We start from the raw sequence: 21,171 nt of genomic DNA on the forward strand, positions 1-21,171 counted from the left end.
CATGACAAATGAGCAAACAGCAGAAGTGAAGCTCGTGGACATAGATTTCACCAGTAGAGTTTTCTATGGCATAACTGACCCCACATCAAGTTAATACAATCATAATATTTATGTGATGTTCAATCACGGTGATTACACAAAATCTAAATGTGCAGAAGACTTACACAGTTTACATTATATCCAAGCAAATCAACTAACAGACCAATACTGATGTGATCAGTGGGCCATAAGTCTGGACCAGGACAAGCTCAATAAATCATATCATATTTTCTCATATCAAATCATGTTTACATGCCCGGCTTGTGCCTGCTTGATAGCACTCTCCTCATTTCATTTGCAATATTGTTTAATGGAGAGGGACTATTATTCTTTGTGGTAATTCCATCAAAGTAAGGTCATCCACCAACTGGGGCACACTGCGTCACCGGTTTGGTTAAAAGGTCAAAACAACAGAGTCTTAAAGGTTAACGTCCTGCAGCAACAAAACAGCAGCGCGACCCTCTCCTTTTGTCCTCTTTTTAATAGTGCTTTACCATTTTATTTCATGCCACAGCCACTGAAATGACTCTTCATACAATCGCCCACAGCTTTGTAATGCAGGAGAATATGACGCCTTTGTGCTGGAGAGGCCAGTGCTTTCCATGGTCCTGAAACATCTCTCTCTGTCTCCGTCTGTCTCCGTCCCTTGTTTGTTCAAATTTGCGACCTTAGCTTAAGGAATACCACACAGCAGCCACTAATAGCCCCCATAACCCCTCCCTGCTCTGTCTGTCAGTCTCTCTTTCTGTCTCGCTATCACACAAACACTCTCACACTCACACACACTGGTTCTCGTCAGAGGAGGAGCGACATCAGCGCAGGGTTACTATCTGCTTCTGTCTATGCTGCAGTGTCGACAGAGGTGAGAGTAACATGGACCCAACTAACGCAGCTCATCCGTGTCACTCCCAGCAGACAGGGTAAGTTCACAGTTCTCTGTAAGATTTCTGCCAAACTGCTGCAGGTAAGGACACTTTTTAGAAAATTACCGTCACATGTGGAACAGCTAACAGATTATAATATCTGAGGCACTTTTAAAGTAAAAAAAAAATCTTTTCACCTGTGTTTGGATTTTCCCATTTGGTGTGATTTTTTAGGATAATGCGCAGCTTTCTTGTCCTGTAAAGTTTAAGCAATGCTAAATCAAATAGACAAATACAGCAAAAATCTACACTATAAAAATATGAAGTATTTATGTTGTGGCGATATAATGATGAAAATGTCACTCACAGACAAACCAAAAGGAAAATTCCAGGAAAATAATGTGATACTTTATATATTGATCTTGTATTGATTGAAACTTTACCGTCCATATACAGTTTCAGCTTCCTGAGGAGGTTTCTATTTATTGTAGAGTATATCTGGCTTTCATTGTTCCCCTAAGGCTGCTGTAGAAAGGTTTATCTTCATTTCTATCCTGAGCTGAAAGGTTTCAATCAGCCAGCAGCATCAGATCCTGACTGGATTCCCCAGTCTCCCTGCTCCCGAGGAATCCCCTATGCTCTATGTTTGTGTTTAAGAGGGAAATTAGATTTCAAACAGGCAGCTCCTCCCTGAAAACTGTGGGTCTACAAGATGAAATCAAGTTAGGTTTTTTAATCTTTGCTCATTAACCCTCCTACTCCTGGACTCCCTCCACTTGCACTGCAGTCGTCTCTCTTAAAAATACCCACAGCTTTTAGAAATTATTTCCCTATTTTCCCTCCTTTGTGTGTTATCTCCCCTGTACCTTCGTATTTCAGTTTTATCCTTCCTTCCCACTCTGGTCTTCTCTTCTCTGCACTTCTTGCTCCATCGCGGTGCTGCGTTGGATGTTCAGTGGTTTTCTCTTCTCTCTGTTAAACTGCTGTGCGAGGCCAAAGCTCAGGTTGATGTGAAATTTCCCACTCTTCAGATTCAGGACACTCTTCTCCGAAATCACAGCAAACTTGCGTGTGGCAAATCTGACTACTATAACATCAGAAACCTTCAAAATGCTGTGTTTAAAAAACAAAGTCAAATCTGTCAAATGCGTGACTCCGAAAGATGCCTGAAACTATATGCATTACTCTATTTATTTTTTATGTCATTTTATCCCATATGCATGGATGTTGTGTATTTCCATGCCTTGCAGTTGCTGGTTGAGTTGAATTTCCATCTGCACAAACACCCAAGTTGATGTTACAGGTGTCCAGTTAGCACCACGTTTGTCCAGACAAAATGCAAACAATAAAATACATTCATGAGATAGAATCTATTTTGCAATGAAATAATTAAAACCTACAACTCTTTGATCCCTGTAGTCGTTAAAAATGATCCTTTTGATGACCCTGTGTGCTCCTGTGTTTCCACACCTGCTCTTGTCTCTGCAAACATGCCCCTTGTTTCACCGCCCCATCAGCTGGTAACTACTGACTCTGACTCTTATTGTTCATGATATCAAAGACACACTTTTAAAAGCCGAGCTCACCCTGCCAAATGAATACTACTTTATCCTAGAAGCATATTACCGGTACAGCTGTTGCAGGCTGGATCTAATTACTATGTTTCTGTGGCTGTCAAAGAAATGCTGTTTGCCTCTGTGACTCTCTCCAGTAGCCCTGAATACAAATTAGGGAGGTCTTGTAATGTAGGTCTTATTAGTGTGAATGAAGAAGTGAGGACAGGCTTGTGAGCAGGCAGTGACCTCCTGCTCCAACCAATTCTGCATCACATGGAAGCATCTTCACACCAGCTCATCAGACAGCCTGATAACATATATATACACATATGTAACTAATTAATTTGTACACCTTTCAACACCAAAGCCATTCAAAGTGCTTTATATAAGACAAAAAGGCATTAAAACAAAATATAAAGGAAGCACTATAAAGGCAATATAAAAAGACGTCATGAATAAGATTTACTGTAAAAGGATCACAAGTAAAATAGATTTCTAAGCTCCCAGTTTAAAATGCAGTAGCTACAGAAAAGTAATAATCCATTAAAAGGACTGAGAGTTTTAGCAGATATAAAGTTTTCTGGGAGTTGGTTCCAGATATGTGTCGCATAAAAACTGAACACTGGTCCTCTGTGTTTTGCCTCTTGGGACAGAAAGCAGACCAGTCCAACACCATCTGAGAGATCTGGTTGGTTCTTAACAGAGCAGCAGATCAGAAATGTATTTTGGCACTAACCCATTCAGTGCTTTATAAACCAACAGAACTACTTTAAATCAATCATTAGACAAACAGGAAGGCAGTGTAAACAGGAGAACCAGACTCTGCTGGTCTGAGTGAGGACTTGTGAATCAGCTGCAGCTGTCTGATCAGCTTTTTAAAAAGACTTGTAAAGAGAGTGTGACAGAGGTCCAGCCTGCTGAAGACAAACTGAAGATAATTTTTTCCTAAATCCTGCAGAGACATAAGCCGTTCGATTCTTAATATAGAAAAGATAATTTTTTGGCACATGCTTTTGATTTGTGCTATGCACCTGCTCAGTGCTTGTATGGCACCACTATGATATTGTGATATATAAATCTGTGTTATCTGCACAACTGTGGAAAGAGTTGTTGTTTTCTATAAACTGAGTGGCGGCATGTAGATGCTGTGTAGAAGGGGCCCAAGAATGGAGCCTTGGGGAACTCCACATGTCAGTTTTGTCTGCTCAGATATGCAATTACCAGCTGGCACAAAGCGGACCCTTCATATAGGATCCAAACCAGTTTAGGACTGTGTTAAAGGCCCATCCAGTTTTCCCGTAGGTGCAGTATTATGTTGTGGTCGACTGGGTTGCGCTGAGATCCAATAACACCAAGACTTTTCTACTGTCTGTTTAGAAGTGGATGTCATTCAAGACCCTAACAAAAGCAGTTTGTGCTGTGATATGGACTGGAAAACATCAAAACAACTCGTCAGGACCGAGAGGATGTTAGGCTGATAAAAAAAACAGCCCTTTCAACAATTTTATTTTGGTTTGATATGCTTCTGTTGTTATTCAGCAGTGTGTTGTTTTTCAATTCACTGCATCATTTAGTGGAAAGATGTTCAGGTGCCACTTACACAGGAAGGTTTGTCAGAACAGAAAAAGCCTCTTGTAAAGAAGGACAAGGACAATGACTGTCCTATCTTCTCAGTTTACTAGAGATGTAACTAAGAGGGAAGTGGGGGGAGATGAAGGAGGCAAACCTTTGGTGGCCTTGATCAGTCTCTTCAGGCGTGCATTTATCAGCTTAAAAATGTTCTCTTTTCTATCACAGAAGACATCACCTGGAAAGCAGTCGGTTTTAACTGTCTTATCACTTCTAGTTACAGGTTGAATTGTCTTTTTAGATGTAATTTTTTTCTCCTGTGCGTCACTTTTTTATCTTTTCCCTTCAGCTGGCACCCTTCATATTACTCCCATGTCCAAACTTATCTGCAGCCAATTCCACTTCTGTCTCAAGGACATATTTTCTGGTTATAATGATGGGGTTGACTGATCTGTTGATATGGTCTGGCGTTTATGTCTACCCTTGGCTGTCTGCCAGATGTTTGGGTTGAAGCTGGCTGAGCTGAATCTATACATTCTGCTCTCTCTCTGGAAATGTCAAGTTGAGGTCTGATAAGCTACCACACTGGCAGAAGACACTGGCAGTGTTGAAAGGGCTTACAGGGGTTTAACATTAATGTTACTATTCTGATGGTTTCTAAAAACGACGGTTTGTAGAATGTGATATTCTGATAATATGTCTGTACGTCCAAAATGATTACTAGATGTTGCTGCTTTTACTGAGTAGGACCTGGACTCTGCTTAGGAGGACACTGCACTGACTCACATTAATTCCCAGAACCATTACTGCCACATGCCCTAAAGTATGACATCTATTAAGAGAGACTCTGTATTTATTACCATAAAATATAACAGTTTACCTTATGGGGACCTGCTTTTTATCCCAAAATGAGAGGTGAGTGCCTTCATGTCTGTATGCGAACAGACTGTTGTCCTCACTCAAGCAAACATGCGCACCCTGATATGTACATCAGTACTAATCTTACCCAGCAACTCTAAATTCACTATGAGACCTTTCTGTCTGTCTGTCTCACACACACACACACACACACACACACACACACACACACACACACACACACACACACACACACACACACACACACACACACACACACACACACACACACACACACAGCTCTTTCTCATCTGCAACAGAAAAGGCCCAAAATGGGTCTTTGATGAGTAAGTGATAGAGTTAGAGATGCTGTAATGAAGTTTCATCTGGCTGTAAGAGCAGGAAGGAAACATCTCTCAGGTACAGTATGATGTTATCATGTGGCCTAATGGAGTCACTTACAGGGTTTTAGTAGTAAGCAACAGCCCTCGTGGTCTCAACTAAGTGTCTTTATATTGATTTTCTGATCACAAGGCATCAGTTAATCACATTGTTTTGTTGTGTATATTTTTGGTCTGCTCCTGGTGTTTCTTGATCTTTAACATAATAGTAACTGTAATGATGCTTTACCTTAATTGCAATGTTTTGCTGTCTGTTTCCTGGGGCCATTTTGAACATGTAACCCATTATAAATACAGAAGAGAAAAAGAGAACAGGTATCCTCACATGCACAGCATATATTGTTTTGTAGATGCTTTTATCCAAAGCACCAAACAGCATCATCATCGTGCCTGGATTTTTAGTGTGGGTGGCCCCAGTAGAGATCTGTCCGTACACCCGCTGAAACACTCTTTCATAACTCACAGAACAGGTAGTTGCAGAGCCAAAAAACCCTCCTCTCCCCCCTTTTCTCTCACTCAGAAAATTATTTTGCAAATAAAGCATCTATAGCCTCAGAAAAGCTGCCCTGTCTTGTCATTAAACCCATGGCTTCTGCCTGGACATCTGTCGGAGGCACATCCATGCACACGTTCGTACCTTCCCAAATGAAAATCCACTTTTCAAACCAGGGAGTACCTATTTCATGTCAAGGGGCAGCGATGTCGTGAGGAAATGACTCATCTATGCCTGCAGGATCAAGATAACATATTAACATTTTTGAATTGGCTATCATGCACAGATTAGATAGTCTCAAAGGGCATTTTGTGACTTTCAGATGATGTAAATGGACTATCTAGAGGTGTAGGTGACCTCGATAGATGATCCTGTTCAACCTGTCGGGTCAGCTTTATTCACAGATAAGATTTCTGAGTTATTTAAAATGTGGGTGAAGAGAGCAGCTCAGCCAAAAAAAAAGAAAAAAGAAAAAAAAGAAATTAAAATTAAGTATTAAAATAACACAAACCAATTTTACAGATATAAGATCAGACCTGCAGATTTCAAACCTCTTTCAAGCGTGTTTCAACGTGTTATTCCTGATATGAATATGTGGGACACTGCTGTGAACTTTTAAACACAGCTGCTGCAGCCTGTATTTGCTCACCTGTCCATTTTTCACATGTGGTCCAAGCCGTAAGCTCAAAAACATTCAAGCACCTGCCAAGTGTTTACACGCTCCCAGTTACGCATGACTTTGCATCTGTAACTGTGCGGACAGATAAATGCACACACATACAGGAAAGAACTGGCATCACAAACAGGCAAAATAGTTGCAAAGAGGCTTATTGTGTCATAATCTTTGTGTTCACCAGGTACAGATATCATCTGAGCCTGAAGCATCTGTGAGAAGGATATTTCAAATCCAGGCAGCATGGAGGCTCTGAATTCATCCCACAGTAACAACACCAGCAGTGGTGATAACGCCATCCTCTTCCCTGGAAGTCCGTACACGACTGTGGAGATTGTACTCATCATCCTGGTGGCTGGATCTCTGAGTCTGATCACTGTAATTGGAAACATCCTGGTCATGCTGTCTATAAAGGTTTGGGTTTTCTTTTTTTCACAATTTATAATTAATGAGAGTGTTTCAAACCTCCACTTCTGACACATAGACTTAGAGATAGGAGCAGCCTGTGCATCCCTGTGCAGAGTGGTAATTTAATAGAAATGAGAAAAGGCACATCACATGGCATCTGACAGCTTGCTCCATATTGTTTCTCTAAAGGTAAACAGGAACCTGCAGACTGTCAATAACTACTTCCTGTTCAGCTTGGCCTGTGCAGACCTCATTATTGGCATCTGCTCCATGAACCTCTACACAGTCTATATCGTGATTGGCTACTGGCCCCTGGGACCTGTGGTGTGCGACCTGTGGTTGGCTGTTGATTATGTTGTCAGCAACGCCTCAGTCATGAACCTTCTCATCATTAGTTTTGACCGTTACTTCTGCGTCACCAAACCGCTCAGCTACCCAGCACGCCGCAGCACCAAGATGGCAGGCCTGATGATCGCTGCGGCCTGGGTCTTGTCATTCATCCTTTGGGCTCCTGCCATTTTGTTCTGGCAATTCATTGTGGGCGGAAGAACCGTGCCGCCAGGTGAGTGCTACATCCAGTTCTTCTCAAACCCAGCGGTGACATTTGGGACAGCCATAGCAGCTTTTTACCTACCAGTGGCCATCATGATCCACCTGTACTGGCGCATCTCCAAGGCCAGCCGCAGCCGCGTGAGGAGGGACAGCAGGAAGACTTCAGGTACCAGTCTGGGAGAAGGCCCCTATCACAGTCAGGAGGACGGATGTGAGAGCCAGAACAACTGCATCACAGCAAGAGAAGCTCAGGAGGAGGCTAGAGATGGGAAGGAGAAAGACCAACAGAATGGAAGTGGACCCCGCAAAGAAGAAAGAAACGACCAGGTGGACTCCCCGGCAGACAGAATCCATGTGTCAACATCTAAGGACACTGTTGTCCCTGCATCATCACAGAAAGACTCAGATGGTGGGAAAAAGACAAATCAAACACAGCCACCTTCCCCTGAGAACTCAGCCGCTGACAGACAGAGTTTGGTCACGAGGACACTGTTTAAGGTAAATTTGATTGCTGTATAAAAGCCTGTATGTTATGATTCAAATAAAACAAATCAGCAATCACAAATTTGGCCAGATTTACATCTATCAGTATTTTTAGCCATGCATCTGTTGGTTGGTCCACCTGTTTGGTCCAGACTGAAATATTTAAACTATTGGATGAATTGTCATAAAGTTTTATAGGGATGTTCAAGAGCCCCAAAAGATGAAGCCTGATGACTTTAATGATCCCCTGACTTTTCCTCTAGCACCACCATGAGGTTGACATCTGTAGTTCTGAGTGAAATGTCTACAGTAATATTTGCCATAAATTCACGTCAGACACTTGCGTCCCCCCTCAGGATGAACATGGTAAGATGTTGATGTGAGCATTTAGTTTAAAGTAGCGCGATGTGTAGGCTGTAGACTGATTTCCATATCAACTCTGTAAGGTGATAATACATCAAAGTCATCAAGTGTTTCTAGCTTGTTCTGCTGCCCCCAAGTTGCCAAAAAAAGTCAATTAATATCACTTTAAAAATTCTGAATGAAAATTTCCTCACCTCCTACTACCTGATTTTGCAGGTAACAAAGCAGAGTGCCGTAGCAAAGTGGAAAAAGAAGGGCATTTCTTCCAGAGAGAAAAAGGTGACACGCACCATCATGGCCATCCTGGTTGCTTTTGTTGCTACATGGACACCATACAATGTGATGGTCCTGATCAACACCTTCTGCTCCATCTGCATCCCAAACTCCCTCTGGACCATTGGCTACTGGCTCTGCTACATCAACAGCACCATCAACCCGGCTTGCTATGCCCTCTGCAACGCCACCTTCAAAAACACCTTCAAGCACCTGCTTCTGTGCCAGTACAAAAACATACGCACAGCACGATGAGGGCGAAAGATACAGACTTATGTTTGTGATGGAGTCAAAATAATGTGATATATCTTGCAAACTGAGATGACACAAATATTAGAGTGGACGTATTATTAAAATCAGCTCAGTGTTCTTAGTGTGCACTCCATTTATTTTTCAATGCTAGAACATATTTCCACTGCCACTGAAAATAAAACTGTGTTGGTAAAATTGTAAAACTGTAATAATTCTCAAGTCAATGTATTCAGTGGGAATGCAGTTTATTGTGAAAAGGGTACATTTGACTGGGTGTCAGCTGGGGTTTTACTTTGACAGGATGCTTTCCTCTTTGCTCCTCCTACATGAGCTTGTGCAGTATGTTCTTTGATATGCAACCTGTTTTTACCCCAGTGATGATGGTTTTGTAACCAAAACAGTAATTTTAACTCTAAAATAAATGTATAGTTTAGTCTAAGAAGAAGTTAAAATACTATAGAAAAAGACACTGTAGTAATAACATGTCATTCCATAAAGTGTTATGGCCGACAAAGAGCTGTGAAATCAGTGAAATCAGCCAAACTGGAACATTCTTCTGTTTGAGCTGTTTCAAGAAAAGAGATAATAAAAAAATAAAAGAGTATTAGCTGCTGTAAATGGATGTGTGTGTGTGTGTGTGTGTGTGTGCGCGCGCGCGTGTACGCACGTGCACGCGTGTGTGCATGCGTGCATGTCTCCTCTCTGGTTAGATTTACTCATATTATGTGAATGACATCTGTAATCCATGTTGTGAAATGTACCCAAATGTGATATTTGTCCTTATCTTCATATTGTCCCTTCTTTCCTCATACATTAATAAATGTTTTCTGTAAATAAAAGCCATAATGACAGAACATTTGGTCTGGTTCTCTTTATCATAACATGCCGTAAATGTGCTCAGAATTTAACTGCCTAAGTGCACAGAGTAAACGCACAGAGCCTGATTTATTGGCTTTAGCTGGGCATCACAACCTTTGCCCAGTTGCTGCTGTGGGAAGATGATGATGGGAAGAACTACTCACTGCACCACTAAAAACGCAAAGTGCAGCACTGCAGCAGTGTGCACACTGGAAGAAACAGGGGAAACCCTCAGGAGCAGAGCAGCATGTCTGGAAAACAGAGCTGCTGTTCAGTTTGCAGTGTTGTTACTAACACTGCTGAACTGAAGATGGCTGACAGAAGCTGACATCTATCACTGCAAAGTGAGCCACAGGAGCAAAAGAGGATATGAATAGGAGCTCTACTTTCATTCTGCCAAGTTTAAATGAGGCAAATGATTGTAGTGTGCAAATATGAGAATATATTTGTTGCTAAAATTTAGCTAATTATCTAACTAAGCTATGCTATTTCTGTCCTTTTCTGACTGACACTCACTTTTTCTGTCTATAATGTTCCCTCAATCGAGAACGAGAACTGGAGACCATATTACGATGGTGTTGACGTTCTGACCCATGAGTACTCTGTTTCGTGACTGTATCTTGCATGGTGGTGATGCGATTGGCAAAATCTGCAGCTGGGAGTGGAGTTGCTTCACAGCAAAATGAGAAAGAAAGCAGTTTTATTTAACTCTAAGAGCACATATTTAGTACAATCAGCACATCTTTTCTCCAGATGCCTCTCTGGTTTCCTTCCTCCCTTCTTTTTTCTGCAGGCGTCTCTACATCTGTTCTTGCCCCATGAGAAACTCACTTGACTCCATGATTTCTGCTTAGCATTTACTGTGACATGCTGAACAGGAACTGAATAGTAATAAGTGGAAACTACAAACAAAACCAACCAAATCCGCACTATAGGCAACCAAAAACAGTCACTCAGTTCAAAACAGTACAGATTTCTTTAATATGAGCGAAAAAGTTGTTACCTGACCACAACACCTAATTGAAAGTTTAAAGGGCGTCATAGTGAACACCTCACTGGAACCTAACAGGGACATTTTTATAGCCCTACCAATTTAACACCAGAGTCTGAAATTCCTGCACTGAATAGAAATGGGGAACAGAGAAAGATTTAGAGATGACTTGATACAGTATTAACTCCCCCTCCTGTTGCTCCTCCCTGTGGACTGAGTGCCATAATCCTCTGCTGCTTCCTGTCAGACACAGAGAAGGAATCAAGCTGAAATCCTCCCACAGTCTTCACACGGTGGAAAGAAAGGACAGAGGGCTTCTCTGTCTCAGCTGTGGGAAACTCCTGCGGAAAGCTGTGGAACTGTTGCGCCCTCTACTGGAGCAAATGCATGCATATTGATACTGGAAGAAACCTGAAATGTTTAACTGCCCAGTTTGCACTGTTGCAACATGCAGTGGTTAAACCTTTGAGATGTGTCTGGAACTGTGAACGTTTCAATGCGTGATGTTCTGTGTGTTTTTACTGCAAGCTGCGCAGGAACTGAATAGATAGAAATTACAACAACAAAGTCTTTCACTGTCAACCTAAATTTAAAGAACAGGTGCACAGTTTTCCATGACTGTCTTAAAACAATAGTCAGGTACATTACACAGGTTTTATTCGCTGTCATCATTCCTCCTGCTCATACAAGATATTAATAGATCCCTTCTCAGTGTGATTTCAATGTAATGGGGGTGATGGGGGACAAAAACCACAGTCCTCCTTTCCTGCAAGAAAATATTCAAAGTGTATCTGGAGCTAGTAAGAGGCTCAGTCAGTGGGAGTTAGACGTATCAAGTGGATAACTTCCAAAGTTACGATCTTTTTAGTACAAAGTTACATCTTTCTCTAACTATCCTTCCACAGCAGCTCAACAGAGAGACAAAAAAAGGAAATTCTATAACAAAACAAACACATTTTCAGTGGAAAAAAATCTAACAATGACCGTGAGCCTAAACATGAAACCATGTTAAATTTAAAACCTGAGCATTACGTGTTTCAAATCTGAAAACTACACCAGTCTATCAGTAAGTGAATGAGCCATTTTGGCAACCCCCAGGCCTCTCGTCTTACAGTCTGGCAACAGACGAGCAAAGGGACGTCACCAGTCGCCATGGGGCCACTATTGATGCTGGTCAGGTTTAATGTAAACATGTAACCATGCTGTTTGTTTATTATGTAAGCCTCTGTTTGCATTGCACTTGTGGTCTTGTGTTCATTGAGATTTCAACCAGTGTTATCAAAGACAACACAAAAGTGGCTCCACAGGTCTGAATGCCCGAGGTCTGGAGTGCTCCTTTGTAACATAAACAGGAGACATACTGGCACAAAAGACTGTATGAGGGCATATTTTGACATCTACCTACGTGGCACCTGAAGTGAGTTACAATCCTGCATTTCCAGGTTACATTTCCCTCTGTGAAAAAGCAATGCTGACATCAGTGTTTACCCTGTACACACTGCATCCCAGACTAATTATCCACTTTAGATTTAGTCAAAGTAACCCAAGGACTGATGCTGTTTAGTGTAAACAGACAGCTTGCAGGAGGGAATATTAGACATATGTGGGCAGAGTATGGCTGGGCTGCCACCTGGTCCACTGTCAGATCACCTAATTCTCTTCATTACCGGCTTTCAGTGGAGTCATGGCAGAAGAAAAGGACCAGACAGGGGCCTCCTGGGAGGACCTGCCACTGCCCGATGAGTATCCTGAACCACATATGGAGGAGAGAGTTGTGGTGAATGGAGAGGCAGAGGAGGATGTTTCTGCTTCTGCTGCAGAGAGCACCAAAGATCAGCCAGCGAAATGCAGCCCGAACCTGCTACTGATGCTAAAAGCAGCAGAGAGCAGGTGGACTCCACAGAGTCAGGACAGAGACGGGGCAGAGTCTGGGACAGGGGAGTTGGTGGCTGAAGCTCAGAGGACTGACATGGTGAGCAAAGACACTGATCAAGATGTTCTATATAATACGTGCATTGGTAAGCATGCCCAACAGGAAGCGTGCATCTGCATACACTCAGGCTGTTAATGATTTAGTTGCCTGTATGAATGCTTGACCAGCAGTCCCGCACATATATTGCACTTGTTTTATCTCTTTGGAAAGACACAGCAGACTTAAAGGGAACGTATGCTGATTTTACACCGTCTGCAAGTCCAGTACAGAGTCTCAAGTCCTCTTACATGTCTTGGGAAATATTGCTGCCTAAGTAAGTAAAAAGTTGTATAAATCTGTAAGTGGCTCCAGGGGGAGCTGTGTAAACTTGAGTCAGTGTTAGCATTGGCTGAAGACTACAAGGCTGAAAATGAAATAAATCTTGATATGTGGTGTTAGAAAGAGATGAACTTACCACACCTCCTTACATCTGCTTGAGCCCTGGAGATTGAGGCAACATTAGCATAGCACACCTGAACCTCCAACCATCGTATTGTAGGTAATGCAAGAACCAAGAAGACGATGTTGAGTGCAATGCTAAATTTGTGGAGACCTCTTGTAAACAGATTATGTGGTGATTTATTATTGCACTTCAATGTAAGAGACTGGTCAAAATCAAAGCAGCAGAGGCCAGTTTATCCCGACGTTTTGTTCCTAATATGGGTCAAGGTCCAAAAACACCATATCTCACATTTTCCACAATGCAGCCAGATAGCATATTTTATTAGACCCTCACTGGCTTCTTTAAAACTCCATGCCCAGACTTTCTGTTAGAAATCTGACTTTCCAAGCTGAAACTGAGGTCACCCTGATGACATCATGATGATGTCATTGTTTTTTTTGTGTTTTTTTAATTTTTATTTTTCTCTGACTTTAGAAAGCTTCTCTAAGAGATAAACACAACGGTTTACGGGCTGTGTTGTGCTTGGATGGATCAGCATGTGTAAAAGGTGTGGAGTGACTCTTTAGGAGACTTTCAGTGACACTGCAGAGCTGCTTCAGTCATTTAATGGACAGGAAACAATGACAGCATACAGTATAGTTCAACTGTCTGATTTATTTTAAGAAACAGATATATAAGATGACGTCTGTCCTTGAATGCTTGTGTTTTTTCACTTTGCTGCTTCTTCTGTCTCTACAGCTGCTCTCTTCTTTCTCTCTTTCACTCCTGAACTCTGTCATGAATGTAGGTCTGTACATCCCTTTAAAGTCTGTTTAATGTATACCCTGAGAGCAGAGTGCACTTCACTATATATACTCACATTCATCTGTGGACTCTACGAACACTTGACTGAGCTTCTCTTTCCTCACAGCTCTTTTTATTCTGTCTCTGAATCTCAAACCTGTTCTTCTGTATTTTCCCAGAGTTCCCCTCTGCAAGCCTCACAAAGCAGCTGTTTGTTTCCACTTTCTGCTCTCTCTGTCTTCTCTCCACCTGTCACCTGGGCCTGTTGAGCAAGGGTGTGACATAAAGTGTCACTCTGTGAACTCTCTGATCTGTTCAACAACTTGAGCCTGCAGCTCTGCAGAGTTACTGTGCTGTGTCAGTTCAACAGCGATCTGCCAGCATGAAGAAAGTGTACAGTCTAGTGAACATAACTAAAGCCAAGGACCAGGAGGCAGTGCAGTCCATCTGCATCAAGGTATCATTGCTTTTGTTTTGGAAGTGCTGTTGCTCTCTTACTCTCTATCTTTTTGAGCTTTCTTTTGCAAGCCAGCGAGTCAGGTCTTCATGGTGAATTAGGTGGAGGTATGCATAAAGTTGTCTTTTAACCACTAAAGCTGAGAATTTTCTTGGGTTTTATTGATTCCAAGGACAGAGAAGAATGATTTTAAAACATGATCAGAAGGCTTTTTCAGGCTACAAATCAATGCACAAATGGTATACCAAGGAGACATTTTTTTTAAATGTTAAGATCCACGGCCACTATACTAATTATTGGCTTTCATTGCATTTTCACAGCGGCTGAATTCAAAGTCATTTTCTGAGCCCTGTAAGAGATTGCTTTTTGATCATAAAGTTAACTTTCACTCTGCTCCTAGTCACAGCTTAATGCCTTTTTGTGTTAATGATTAAGCAGCTGCTTGAGTAAGTGCCTCCTGTATTCAAAAGATTGTATTCAAGTGATGGAATAGAGTTAAATATTTGACAGTCTGTGTTTGAACAGGCAACGGTGCTTGAAAATGTTTGGGTGTGAATTTTGTTTTTCATTGATTCATCTGAAATTCAGAATTCATTGCTTTCAGATGCAATCAACCAGATGAGCAAAGTAGATCAACTTGGATTTTACTTGTGACTTGAAACCTTAATCAGCCTATCAGAGTGGAGCTTGTTAAATCAGGAGGATTATGAAGACCTCAGTGTATCACCTTGTCAAAAGTCACTAAGGTACAAAAAGTGTACAAACTGTACAAATGAAAGTACTTTTGCAGTGTATTTTGTTGTTTTTTTTTGTTGCCTTTAAGTATGTGCAGTAACACCTTTGTGATGTCATATAATGTGAAACAAATCTAATTAAAATCAGAGGGAAGCAGAATGTTGAGAAACTCCCACAGAGACCTTTATTACATCTTTCATGAGCATCTCAGGTTTAATTGCTCCTAACAAGGATTTAAGGACTCAGTCTGATTAGCAGCCTCACACACTTAATCCTTATTGATAATGAGGCCTTTCCCCAATTAAACTGTAATGAATGTTATTAGTTATGAGTAGAAGATTCAATGTGGAGACTTTTACAATAGTCACATAGAAAAAAAGCTTAAATTTATCATCATTATTTTATTCTAACGTTGGGAGCAGCTGTTGCTTTTATGAAGCTTATAACATTTCTGTTTTGTTAACACCAACAGGTAACAGTGGGGCGTAGTGGGTGGAGGTGTTATATCGGAGTGCATTATATTGAAAGGTGTTTCTAATATTGTAGCCCTGTCATCTATGTAAATGGCGTGGACAAAATACTAGATCTCATTGAAACACAGTCCAGTTTAACACTGTAAACTGTAACCTCTGCCACAACCTATATGTATGATATATTTCATGTGTCAGAATCTGTGATGTCCTGATTTTTAGGGCCTAATATGGGTCAAAACTCCAACCCCCCCCCCCCCCCCCCCCATTCCTACATCATTCCATTTGAACGCATCTTTTTTTAGATCTGACTGGAAAATATCCACATCCTCAAACTCCACCCTCAGTTTGTAAATAAAACAGTGACATCACTGTGATATAATCAGGGTTATTTTCTGGTGACAAAGTTAATCCAGAGCCACAGATGAGTGGGTTGTGCTCCCTGTGATTAAACTGATCTGTAACATTATGTGTGTAAATGCCTGATCCAGCAGTGTGTATAATGGTATAATAGACTTGCAGCATACTGTAGTTCCATATGAAAATCCTCTCTGGGTGTAGATCTGCAAACTAAACCCTGCAATAATCCCATCAAAAGCTCCAAACGCTCGATGCATATGTTTATTGTTTGGAGGAGGGGTCAGTGTTGGGGTGTGTCTGTGCTGGTCGGTGTGTACGTCCGTCTGCCCATGTGGGTAAGGGAAAGAACAAAAGACAAAAAACAAAATCGTAGTAGGAGGGAATAAGCCCACAGTTAAGCTTGCAGCAGTTTTTTGGAGCTGGACATGAAGCTCGGGCTCAGGCAGCAGAGTCAGGCGAACGGCCAGCAAGCAGACATGGCCAAGTGGGATTCCTGTGGCAGCAGCCCGGCCTTCCAAGAGCCACACTGGATGGTGAGACAGCAGCAGATACAGGGATGAGTCAAGCGAAGAGATGGAGATCTGTGATAGTGACAGACTGTGAGCAGAGAGCTGGTGGTTTACAGGAAAATCTGCTGTGAAGGGTGGTGCTCTGCAATTTTGGCTGCAATGACTGCATGAAATAGATGAGACTTGATGCATGTGACCTGCAGCAAAGCAGCAACTAATATATTTGGCACTTTTGATCTTTTATTTTGTATGTGTCTTTTTTTTTTTTTTTTGCTCCACAGCAAATACAGTTCTCTGACCAGAAGCAAGAATTCAACAAACGTCCCACCAAGACCGCTCGTCGCTCTCTGTCTCGGTCCATCTCCCAGTCGTCCACAGATAGCTACAGTTCAGGTAAGGCAACAGAAAAACACACACACACGCTCATAAGTCCGATCACATGTCTTTGATATATAAACTGAGCTGGTTCTGATCCCTGCAGCACGAGAACTACAGGCCCAGAGGATTAGCCTCTGTGCTTTCTCCCTCAGCTGAACCTTAATTAAAAGGAAAAGTCTTCTGAAGAATTAAGTCTCTTTAATTTGGTCCTAATCGGCTCTGTAAGCCTTTCTCAAACATGTCAATCACTGCCAGACTTCATAGAGCCTTCAAAGGCTCAGAGAAAAGCCTCACCTAGCTAGAGTCTGACTCCTGAAGCAACAATTAAGGCCAGAAAACTGGAGCCAATTCAAAACTGTCATGCTTGCCAACAAATCATGTGACTCTTCTGGACATTACATCATATCTTCTGATTGTTTTCATACACAATTCCTAATTTCTGTGTTCTAGTGTGCAGCGACAGCTCTGAGGATGAGTCTTCTCCAAGAGACAAGCTTCAGAAGACCTCCAAGGGCCTTTCTGACTTCTGCATCAAAAACATCAAACAGGCCGATTTTGGACGCAAAGAAATAGACATTGCAGAGCAAGGTAAAGAGGACGAGTCATCGAACCGGGACTTGTGTCCTCAATGAGAACTATCATTTACAGCACTCATGCCAAAAAACTCAAGAGAAAAGATGTGAGGCACAAGAGGAAGAGATAAAATGAGAATATTGAGTCTTGAATAAATGAATGTGTGCATTCATGATTGGTTGGTCTTTGTGATATTTAGAAATGCCAGCACTGATGGTCCTGAGGAAAAGAGCAGGAGGGGAGAAACCTCTGGCCGGGGCCAAAGTATTGGGCTGCACACACATCACTGCACAGACAGCGGTGAGTTCAGCACACACTGGAAACACAAGTTCTTATCAGGGTGTGTTATTATAAGCTGCATTATCATTCTCCCCTCTGCTTTAGAAATGAAACAGTTATTAAAAAAATTGTCAGGAGGTTAACATGTTTTGTTGTGGGTCTCCTGAAGGTGTTGATTGAGACTCTGTCTGTGCTGGGGGCTCAGTGTCGCTGGGCGGCCTGTAACATCTTCTCCACCCAGAACGCTGTGGCTGCTGCTCTGGCTGAACGAGGTGCGACCTCAGTCTGTGCAACCTGACACTTCTGTTTTTTGTGCTTCCTTGCTTCTTCTTTTCATCATCACCTGCTCTTTGTCTCAGGCATCTCAGTGTTTGCATGGAGAGGAGAATCAGAGGACGACTTCTGGTGGTGTATTGACCGATGCGTCAGTGCTGACACCTGGCAGCCCAACATGGTACTGAGATTAAAGCATATTTTTTCCTCTCTCAGGTTTCTTTCTGTGTGTAATGACACTTAATTTTGAGATATGTGGATTTCTGAGTAAATATGTTATTACATGTGAAAGCATATCTTGTTACTTTTGTTTTTAAATGCAACTTTTTGGCACTGAACTACAGCCTATCAGCATTCCCCAAAGCGACTGGATGGATAAGGTTAAAGGTGTACTCTGTCTTTGGGTGAACTGCATTCAGTGTGTTTAACATCCACCACTGGAAAAGGTTTCACTGATGAAGAGCTTAGCTTGTTGTGTTTCCGCTCGTCAGATTCTGGATGACGGAGGCGACTTAACTCACTGGGTCTATAAGAAGCACCCGAGCCTGTTCAAAAAGCTCAAAGGCATCGTGGAGGAAAGTGTAACAGGCATCTATCGGTTAGTTTCACTCAAAAATTGTGTGATGTTCTCACAGGTTCACAAAGTCTTTCTCTTGATCAGGTGTGTGTCTTCGGCTGTGTTTCAGGTTATATCAGCTGTCAAAGGCAGGCAGACTGTGTGTCCCAGCCATGAATGTCAACGACTCGGTGACCAAGCAGAAATTTGACAACCTTTATTGCTGCAAGGAGTCCATACTGGACGGGTAATGCATCGTGTGGTGAGCGTTAACAGGTAACACTGCTGCAGTACAGATCAATGGCCTGACTGTATTGACCTCCTCTGTCAGGTTGAAGCGAACCACTGACGTCATGTTTGGAGGAAAACAGGTGGTGGTGTGTGGATATGGTGAGGTCAGTGAGAAAATCAATGTTTCCGGTGCTGCTGTGCACATGTGAGGTATCGAAGAATTGCAGCTCTACCAGCCTCTTTTCTCTCATCTTGTAGGTTGGCAAAGGTTGCTGCGCTGCCCTGAAAGCATTGGGTGCTGTTGTGTACGTCACAGAAGTGGATCCCATTTGTGCCCTTCAGGCCTGGTATGAATAGAAGCTTTTATCATCACAGACGTGACGCGTTTTTCACTCTTTCAATGGCACATCGTAACAAAACATCGTGACATACTGTAAAAACCTACTTCTCCTCTCCTTTTAGTATGGATGGCTTCAGAGTGATTAAACTGAGTGAAGTGGTCAGACAGGTGGATATGGTCATCACCTGCACAGGTAACTGCTGCCCTCTACAAAGCAGTGTGAGCTTGTATTAAGAATATCAGTACAATAATATGATTGTGTTTGATTATTCTCTGTTAGGCAATAAAAACGTGGTGGGGAGGGAACATCTGGAAAAAATGAAGAATGGCTGCATAGTCTGCAACATGGGACACTCCAGCACTGAGATAGAGTTGGTATGAACGTTGACTGTGTGTGTTATGCACGTTTTTATGTGTGTACACCTCGAGGCTTGTGTGTGTAAAACATGGACTCTTGCTTGTCAGGCGAGTCTGCGGACTGCAGAGCTGAGGTGGGAGCGCGTGAGGCCTCAGGTGGACCATGTTATCTGGCCTGATGGCAGGAGGATCGTCCTGCTGGCTGAGGTGACGATACTGTGGTTATTGTTGTTATTACTATTATACACCAGCACCAAGGAATAATATACAGAAACCTATTTATTGTAAAGTAGCGTGCCATGAAGTCTGAGTTCTGACGCTATCGGCACAAAGCTTTAGCCAAATTTCAGGCTGAAGTCAGCTTGCACTGGCTAACTGAACAAATGCCACAGTTTAATCTCAGACTAGCAAAACTTTTACGTTCTCTGGGTTAAATATAATCTCAGGAGGAAAATGGTACACATATCTGAACAAGCTGTGACTGGTTAACTTTACAGACTTCTGAAAAGGTTGTTAGACTCATAAGGCTCAGACTGACAAATGTTCTGCAGGTCTGTATGTATTTCTTTATGATCTTAAGCCTGTGTCATTTGGCCTTGAGGATGTCGCCACATGATGAAAAACTGCACTTCTGTGCTGCTTTTGTCACATCAGAACTGAGTTTTCCAAACTGTTTCACGGAGCAGCCCTGCAGCTCTACTCATGCACGTCTGATCCACGATGAGTTGAGCACTGAAAAAATTTATCATTTATCATTATCACCTGATCATTGTTAAAGGATCTGCTGTGCTGCAGTAGAGACAGAGAGACATTTGAGGACTATTCTACATAATAATTTGACATAATACATAATACTTTACATGTCTTTAGGTCATTATCTGTGGCTGCTGTCGCATCACAGTATGCTACTTCAGTTTTTGAGAGTTTTTTTTAATGCTCCCTCAGGGTCGTTTGCTGAATCTGAGCTGCTCCACAGTGCCGTCACTTGTTCTCTCCATCACCGCTACAACTCAGGTATCATCGTGAGTTATATTCAGCAAAATACTGGCAGGATCTCTTTTTAATACTTTTCTAAACATATCACAGAGGAAGTGTCAGTTTGAGGTTAGCGCCAGCCACCTGTAGTCGTAACAGAGACTTTCACTGTAATGTATGTCAGGCACTGGCTCTCATAGAGCTGTACAGCGCTCCAGAGGGACGCTACAAACAGGACGTCTACCTGCTGCCAAAGAAGATGGGCAAGTGCTCAGCTTCAATATCCCAAAAATATTAGATGTATTTCATGTCGTTATATTCAGAACTGATAAAGCCCTGGATGTTTTGTAATTTCAGATGAATTTGTGGCCAGTCTTCACCTGCCGATGTTTGACGCTCACGTCACAGAGCTGACTGATGAACAGGCCAAGTACCTGGGCATCAGCAAACATGGACCCTTCAAATCCAACTACTACAGGTGAGGGTTTTCCTTACACACAAACAACACACATACAATTTATTTATGTTTTATTTAACAGAAATCATTTTTCAAACAGGTATTAACCCTCTGGAGAAGCTGAAAGACAGAAGCTTCGGATGTGCTGTTGTGGATTTTACTGTGGAAAAGCCCTCACAGTCCCGCAGACACTGACACCCTCTACAGGCTGAATCTTCCTCAATATAATGGAGACACAGTGGCTGAAGACTTCAAGCTCTTACTTTAGTTCACTATTTTTCCTGTGATGCGCAATTTTCATGTCTCGTTGCCTATAATCCTGATTTAAATCTAACATAACCAAACTTCACATTAACCTCATGAATCTTCTAGTGAAGCTCACACAAGATAATAAAAAGATCAGTTTTGCTCTTTCTCACAGCACTTTCCTG

At 42.1% G+C, this 21,171-nt stretch overlaps 2 protein-coding genes across 4 annotated transcripts; both read left to right on the forward strand.

The window, feature by feature from the left end:
• Positions 1-819: 819 nt before the first annotated feature.
• LOC139337604 (muscarinic acetylcholine receptor M2-like) lies at positions 820-9,397 on the forward strand. Of its 2 annotated transcripts, none has more exons than XM_070972277.1 (4): positions 820-959; positions 6,637-6,866; positions 7,050-7,910; positions 8,475-9,397. In XM_070972277.1, the coding sequence occupies exons 2-4, from the start codon at positions 6,696-6,698 to the stop codon at positions 8,784-8,786; spliced, it is 1,344 nt and encodes a 447-aa protein (XP_070828378.1). In that variant the 5' UTR covers positions 820-959; positions 6,637-6,695; the 3' UTR covers positions 8,787-9,397. The 2 variants fall into 2 exon arrangements, with proteins under 2 accessions (XP_070828378.1, XP_070828379.1); XM_070972278.1 differs by lacking the exon at positions 820-959 and adding an exon at positions 5,269-5,305 and having other exon boundaries at positions 8,475-8,985.
• Positions 9,398-12,260: 2,863 nt separating this feature from the next.
• LOC139337251 (S-adenosylhomocysteine hydrolase-like protein 1) lies at positions 12,261-21,161 on the forward strand. Of its 2 annotated transcripts, XM_070971760.1 has the most exons (17): positions 12,261-12,604; positions 16,603-16,714; positions 17,150-17,287; positions 17,472-17,572; positions 17,721-17,823; positions 17,911-18,005; positions 18,316-18,422; positions 18,511-18,627; positions 18,712-18,775; positions 18,870-18,958; positions 19,074-19,144; positions 19,232-19,326; positions 19,417-19,515; positions 20,254-20,322; positions 20,468-20,546; positions 20,641-20,761; positions 20,841-21,161. In XM_070971760.1, exons 1-17 carry the CDS (start codon positions 12,317-12,319, stop codon positions 20,845-20,847), a joined length of 1,755 nt encoding a protein of 584 aa, XP_070827861.1. In that variant the 5' UTR covers positions 12,261-12,316; the 3' UTR covers positions 20,848-21,161. The 2 variants fall into 2 exon arrangements, with proteins under 2 accessions (XP_070827861.1, XP_070827862.1); XM_070971761.1 differs by lacking the exon at positions 20,841-21,161 and having other exon boundaries at positions 20,641-20,765.
• The last annotated feature ends 10 nt before the right edge of the window (positions 21,162-21,171 follow it).

This window comes from Chaetodon trifascialis, chromosome 10 (genome assembly GCF_039877785.1).
Source record: "Chaetodon trifascialis isolate fChaTrf1 chromosome 10, fChaTrf1.hap1, whole genome shotgun sequence".
NCBI classification, from domain to species: domain Eukaryota; kingdom Metazoa; phylum Chordata; class Actinopteri; order Chaetodontiformes; family Chaetodontidae; genus Chaetodon; species Chaetodon trifascialis.

Excerpts from the sequence above, each read along its gene's own strand:
- LOC139337251 (XM_070971760.1), top strand. The coding sequence starts at position 12,317 with ATGGCAGAAGAAAAGGACCAGACAGGGGCCTCCTGGGAGGACCTGCCA. Across the intron at positions 16,715-17,149 it reads CACAGATAGCTACAGTTCAG|TGTGCAGCGACAGCTCTGAG; the intron begins GTAAGGCAACAG and ends TCTGTGTTCTAG. Across the intron at positions 20,547-20,640 it reads CCTGCTGCCAAAGAAGATGG|ATGAATTTGTGGCCAGTCTT; the intron begins GCAAGTGCTCAG and ends TTGTAATTTCAG.
- LOC139337604 (XM_070972277.1), top strand. The coding sequence starts at position 6,696 with ATGGAGGCTCTGAATTCATCCCACAGTAACAACACCAGCAGTGGTGAT. Across the intron at positions 6,867-7,049 it reads TGGTCATGCTGTCTATAAAG|GTAAACAGGAACCTGCAGAC; the intron begins GTTTGGGTTTTC and ends GTTTCTCTAAAG. Across the intron at positions 7,911-8,474 it reads TCACGAGGACACTGTTTAAG|GTAACAAAGCAGAGTGCCGT; the intron begins GTAAATTTGATT and ends CTGATTTTGCAG.